At 60.9% G+C, this 6,000-nt stretch overlaps 1 protein-coding gene across 3 annotated transcripts in view; it reads left to right on the top strand.

Annotated features, from left to right (window-relative positions):
* Positions 1 to 6,000, top strand: part of SAMD11 (sterile alpha motif domain containing 11) — an 81,873-nt gene that overhangs the window by 61,653 nt on the left and 14,220 nt on the right. For all 3 annotated transcript variants that reach the window (XM_041419708.1, XM_041419709.1, XM_041419707.1), the window contains exon 9: positions 2,547 to 2,697. In XM_041419708.1, the coding sequence (XP_041275642.1) occupies positions 2,547 to 2,697 (151 nt within the window). The remainder of the gene's footprint in view (positions 1 to 2,546; positions 2,698 to 6,000) is intronic.

Below are 6,000 nucleotides of genomic sequence, written 5' to 3'. Positions count from 1 at the left end.
CTCCCCCCCTCTCCTCCGCCCCCGTTCTCCCAGTGGCATTCATCCCACATTCTGAATTCAGTCTGTCTCTGTGCCTGGAACCTCCATCCGCCAGCGTCCCGCTGTCAATCAATCTGATTTCCCAACTGTCAGAGTGAGGGATTGTAAATAACAGATCCTCGGGGGGGCCTGGGCAGGGGGAAGGGGGGAGCACAGGGGGTGTGAGCGGGGGGTTGTTGCGGTCACTCAGGATCAATGCGGCTCCTGGAGCTGGCTGCACGCCAGCCTTCTAAATTACAGCCGCCGTGGCAATCAGGAGTGACCTGGGTTTTTCAGATAATTAATTTATAAACATTGCAAGGTTGCACGGTCTGCCTGGCTCGGCGAATTCTCTGGGTTTTTTTTTTGTTTTGTTGGTTTTTTTTTTCAGTGATCTGATGGTGTTTGGCTGTTCCCTGCGTGCTTGTGCGGTTCAGAATTGTCGTTTCGGTGTTTGTCCCCTCGGCTGGGGCGTGGGGACAGGGGCAGGAATGTGGCCAGAAATTGGGGCACTGCTGTCCCCCTTGCTGCCAGCATAAACAGCAGCTGTGGGAGCGTTCTCAGCCCAGCACGGGGCTCCAGCCCTGACCATCACCACGGTGTTTGATGTGATTGATGGAGCTCAGGCTGGGCTGGCCACATCTTGGTGCCAGGAGGGGTGGCTGGGATTTCCAGAACTGAGGGAGAAGAGCCTGCTGGGGAAGAGGGAGACACAGAGATGGAAAATGTGGCATTAGCAGGGTTGTGCAGTGCTCCTACAGCTTTCCAAAGCAGCTGTGGAAGAGGTGGGTGTGCTGCTGGGCGTGAGGGCTCTGCAGGGTCAGTGTTGGAGGTGATCCTGCCCAGGGTGTGCTCGGGGAGGTAAATGTGCCTCTGCTCCTCTCCCCAGCTGTGCTGTGGTTTCCTCTGGCAGGGCGATGGTGTGAGGGAGGTTTCCTCTTCAGGGAGGTTTCCTGTGCACCACGTGAAGGGCAGCAGAGGCTCTGGGATGGGGGATTTCACACAGATACCAGGACTGAGGGGCTCCTGATGCTAACTGGGAGAGAGCAGCCCCCTGGAAAGCCTCGGTGTGCCTGGCTCAGGTGTCCGTGTCACTTGTTGTTCCCCGAGGCCAGGGCAGGGCACCTGGGCTGCACCTGCATCACCTGCCCCTCCCTGGGGCTCCTTGGCGTGGCCTTGAGTGGTTCTGGCCTTGCCTGCTCCGTCCATCCCAGGGCACCGTGTGGGCTGCACTGAGCCCTGAAGGTCAGGGTGACACGGTGGGTGACATGGGTGTCACAGGTGTCACAGGCAGGGTGACATGGGTGTCACGGGCAGGGTGACATGGGTGTCACAGGTGTCACAGGCAGGGTGACATGGGTGTCACGGGCAGGGTGACATGGTGGGTGACATGGATGTCACAGGTGTCACAGGCAGGGGGACAGGGTTGTCACGGGCAGGGTGACACGGTGGGTGACATGGGTGTCACAGGCAGGGTGACAGGGTTGTCACGGGCAGGGTGACACGGTGGGTGACATGGGTGTCATGGGCAGGGTGACATGGTGGGTGACACAGGTGTCACAGGTGTCACAGGCAGGGTGACATGGGTGCCACGTTCTGCCGCGGTGCCAGGGCAGTGCAGGCTGAACGAGGGCTGCGTTTCCTTCTCACCTGCAGCTGTCTGCAGGCAGTGCTGTGCTGGGGCTGGGAGGGGGGTTCCCTTCTGTACCCCACCCTCAGCTGCTCGGGGCCCAGCCCTTCCCTGTCCGGGGCAGGTCCAGCCCCGCAGAGCCCCCCACGGGGGTCCCGGGCACGGAGATCTCCGGTAACCCCGGAGGGGACACGGCGGGAGCGGGGCAGGTGCTCGGGACCGACCGGGAGAGGGAGTTGGGGAATGCCTCCCTGTCCTGCGGCTCTCCTCGCTTCCATCCATCCTTCCCTCCCTTTTTTCCGCTCCTTCCCTCCCTCCCTCCCTCCGGCAGGAAGGCAATTAAGCAGCAAATCCACCCCCGTGCCGTAGTTGCACAATTTCCTCCGCTGCCGAGCTCCCGGCGCGGCGGGGGCGGATCGCGGCCGGCTCGGAGCCGGGGCCGCCGGGACTGCGGGAGCGGCGGGGAGCGGCCCCGCGGCACGGCGGGTCTGTCTGTCCGTGTGTTCATGTGTCTGTCCGCCTGTCTGTCCGTGTGTCCAGAGGGGCCGGGGTTGCGGGAGCGGCGGGGAGCGGCACCGGGGCACGGCGGGTCTATCTGTCCGTCCGTGTGTCCATGTCCGTCTGTCTGTGTGTCCGTCTGTCTGTGTGACCGTGTGTCTCTGTGTCCGTGTGTCTGTCCGTCTGTGTGACCATGTGTGTGTGTGTGTCTGTCCGTGTGTCTGTCCATCTGTGTGTCCGTGTGTGTGTCCGTGTGTCCGTCCGTCTGTGTGTCCATGTGTTTGCCCGTGTGTGTGTCTGTCCGTGTGTCCGTCCGTCTGTGTGTCCAGCGGGGCCGGGGCCGGGCAGCAGCAGCTCCTGGTCCAGCCCCAGCTCCTCACGGTCCCCTGCTGTCCCCCAGATCTGCTCCGGGCGCGGCAGGAGGTGGCGGCGGCGGCGGCGGCGCGGACCCCGGGCGCGATGGAAGCGCACATCCCCTCGGCCAGCAACTCGTCCAGCCAGCGCAGGAAGCAGGGCCTGCCCCAGCACAGGGACAGCCACTTCCCCGACAGGTACGGCACGGCCCCGGGGTGGGGTTTGCCGGGGTCGGGGGGCTCACACCGGCCGGGAGGGGTGGCACGGGTGGGGGGAACGGCTGGGTCAGGGATGGGATGGGAGGGATGGGATGGCATGGCATGGGATCAATGGCATGGCATGGCATGGTATGGGATAGGATCAATGGCATGGCATGGGATCAATGGCATGGCATGGGATCAATGGCATGGCATGGGATAGGATCAATGTCATGGCATGGGATGGGATCAATGTCATGGCATGGGATCAATGGCATGGCATAGGATAGGATCAATGGCATGGCATGGCATGGTATGGGATAGGATCAATGGCATGGCATGGCATAGGATAGGATCAATGGCATGGCATGGCATGGTATGGGATAGGATCAATGGCATAGCATGGCATGGGATCAATGGCATGGCATGGGATAGGATCAATGGCATGGCATGGCATGGCACGGGCAGTTTGGGAGTCACCGTCCCTGGAAGTGTTCACAAACCGTGTGGATGTGGCACTGGGGACATGCTTTGGTGGTGTCAGGGTCGTGGCTGGACTCGGTGGTTTTAGAGGCTTGTCCAGCCTTTGGGATTGTGTCATTCTGAGCTGGGCAGAGCTGATTTGCCTGGACAAGGTGTGATCATCTCCTCTGGGGGTTGGGCAGGTGCTGGGGATGCTCCTGCCCCACTCTGGGGTTTGTATGGAAAGGGGGGAATCTCCGCCTGTGCTGATCTGTATCCACATCCAGGGGAGTGACTGCCAGGCTGGAGTGATCCCAAACCTGTGCTGGAGGTGCCACTCTCACCTGTTGGTGGGCACAAGTTGAGGTGTTGAAGTTTGCATTTCGTAGCGTCCCCACATAATGAGAGAGGAGAAATGCTCTGAGGTGGAGCAGAAAGAGAAGAAGTTTTCTTTGTTAAGGAAAAGAGCCTCAGCTTGCCTCTCCCGCTGCTAGGAGTGCTGGAAAGCTGATATCCCCCCACCCCCAGGAAATTCTAGCTCATTTATCTTGCTCTGTGCCACGAGCCATTCCCTCTGCAATCAAGAACTTCAGAGGGAAATTAAATTAAAGCTGCGTGCGTTCCTGACAGGGATGGAGGGGACAGGAGGGGGCTGTGGGGATGCAGAGCCTTTGGATGTCATGGGATGAGCAGTGAAAGGCTCTGGTATTTACACTTCCCTTGGCTTTTGTGTCGGGGTGGGGGCAGAGCAGGCTGCACTATCAGCTCTGCAGCGTGTGTATGGATGTGCTGAGTCCAGAGTTCCCCCTCCCCATTTAGATCCTGTCTGGTTTTCCTCCTCTGCCAGCAGCACCTTTGCACTGTGGAGGGGCTGAGCAGCCCTGGAAGCCTCTCTCCCACAGCGTGTACTTTGGCTAACCCAGCCCATAAATCCCAGCTCCTGAGCAGACCTGGGAGGAATGCAGGGCTGGAGGAGCCCCTGCAGCCGCTCTCAGGAACGTTTCCCCAGCGCTGTGTGGGCTGGAGAGGAGCCAGGCCGGCCCCAGGGCTGCCTGGAAAAGCATCCACGGAAGGGTGGAGGCTGCTCACGGGGAGGTGCTGCTGGCAGGAGGGGCGGGCTGAGCGTGGGGAGGTCCAGATAAACCCCGTTAATTAATTAATTATTGCGTCTTTGCTGGTCAGAAACAGGCTGGGAGCTTGGCTTTGTGGGGATGAGGCACACAAACACACTGATGGGGGTTTTCTTTAGCCGAGGTCCTGGTAGGGGCAGAGTGGTCCCTTGATCTCTTTGCTCCCTGGAGTCAGTGAAACTGAGGCATCTTGCCAAAAGCAGGCTCGAGCCACAGTCTGGAGAATTCCTTTGGTTTCGTGGTTTTGGTTTCCTAGATCCTTTGGGGATGGATTCAGCTGGGATGCTGGCGTGCCAGGGCCTGGTGGTGTGTTTGGGAAGATGGTTGAGTTCAGTGTTATAAAAAGACTTGGAAGAGGAGAGGGTACAACTGAAAGGTGCCACTGTAAGCACTCCAGCCTGGAGCTCTTCCATCTCCACACTGCTGCCTCTCCTGCAGAGCTGGCAGGTGGCTGTACCCTGCAGAGCTGCTTGGATGCTGCTCCTTGCCTGCTGTCTCCAGGATTTGTTGGCAAAGTTCTCCTGGGGTCCTTCAGCCTGGAGTGTTCCTCCCCAAGGTGCTCATCCCTGCTTCTCTCTGGGTGGAGCCTGGGGAAAATTTCCTCTTGAGGGAAAATCTTTCATGCCCTGCACACAGAAGGGGTTGGAGAGGAGCTGAGCAGGGCTGGACTCTGTGCTCAGTGGGGTTGGACAGGAGCTGAGCAGGGCTGGTTGAGGTGCTGCACTCTGGTCCCTGGGGATGGAGAGGAGCTGAGCAGGGCTGGGTGAGATGCTGGGCTCTGTGCTCACTCAGGTGAAGCTCCTTGGCTGGGTTTGGTGCATCATTTCTGTGCTGGGAGTTGCTTTTTGTGCCTGCAGGGTGAGGTGTGGGGTCTGGGGGTCCTGCCCCTCTCAGGGGAGAGGGCAGAGGCAGGCAGGTGCTGAGGCAGGTGTGGCAGTGGCTCTGTGCTGCCTGAGCAGGCAGGGGGAGCACAGCTCATCCCCCAGGATCCGGGGGAGGCAGCAGGAATGCCAAGAGCACGGAATGCTGCCAGCCTGAGGTGCCAGCAGCACCCCCATGCCGGGGTCCTGGGAAGCCCAGCCCCTTGGCAGGGCTGAGCTGGGGCTGGGAGCTGAGAGAGGCACCCACTGCCTCCCCTGCAGGAGCTGACAGACACCGTGCACCAGCCAGAGGCTTCCTCTGAGCAGGGATGTGCCCAAAATACCCAGCCTGGCTTTTTGGATTCCCTTCCTCCCATCTGCTCTTCCTACGGTTTGTTCTTCCACCGCCTCATTCCTCCTCCCTGCTCTGGGGAGGTTTTCCTTTTCCCTGCTGGCTCCTTGGGCACAGCCCCTGCCCTCCCTGGGCACCTCCCTGGGCACAGCTCCTGCCCTCCCTGGGCACCTCCCTGGGCACAGCTCCTGCCCTCTCTGGGTACAGTTCCTGCCCTCCCTGGGCACCTCCCTGGGCACAGCTCCTGCCCTCTCTGGGCACAGCCCCTGCCCTCCCTGGGCACCTCCCTGGGCACAGCTCCTGCCCTCTCTGGGTACAGCTCCTGCCCTCCCTGTGCACCTCCCTGGGCACAGCTCCTGCCCTCCCTGGGCACCTCCCTGGGCACAGCTCCTGCCCTCCCTCGGCACCTCCCTGGGTACAGCCCCTGCCCTCCCTGGGTACAGTTCCTGCCCTCCCTGGGCACCATGTCTCTCCTGCTCTTTCCCAGCCCAGCCCTGTG

This window comes from Onychostruthus taczanowskii, unplaced genomic scaffold (assembly GCF_017590055.1).
Source record: "Onychostruthus taczanowskii isolate IOZ18803 unplaced genomic scaffold, ASM1759005v1 scaffold61, whole genome shotgun sequence".
In the NCBI taxonomy this organism is placed as follows: domain Eukaryota; kingdom Metazoa; phylum Chordata; class Aves; order Passeriformes; family Passeridae; genus Onychostruthus; species Onychostruthus taczanowskii.
Note: the sequence above shows the minus strand (reverse complement) of the source record. Positions and strands in the feature narration are given on the sequence as shown.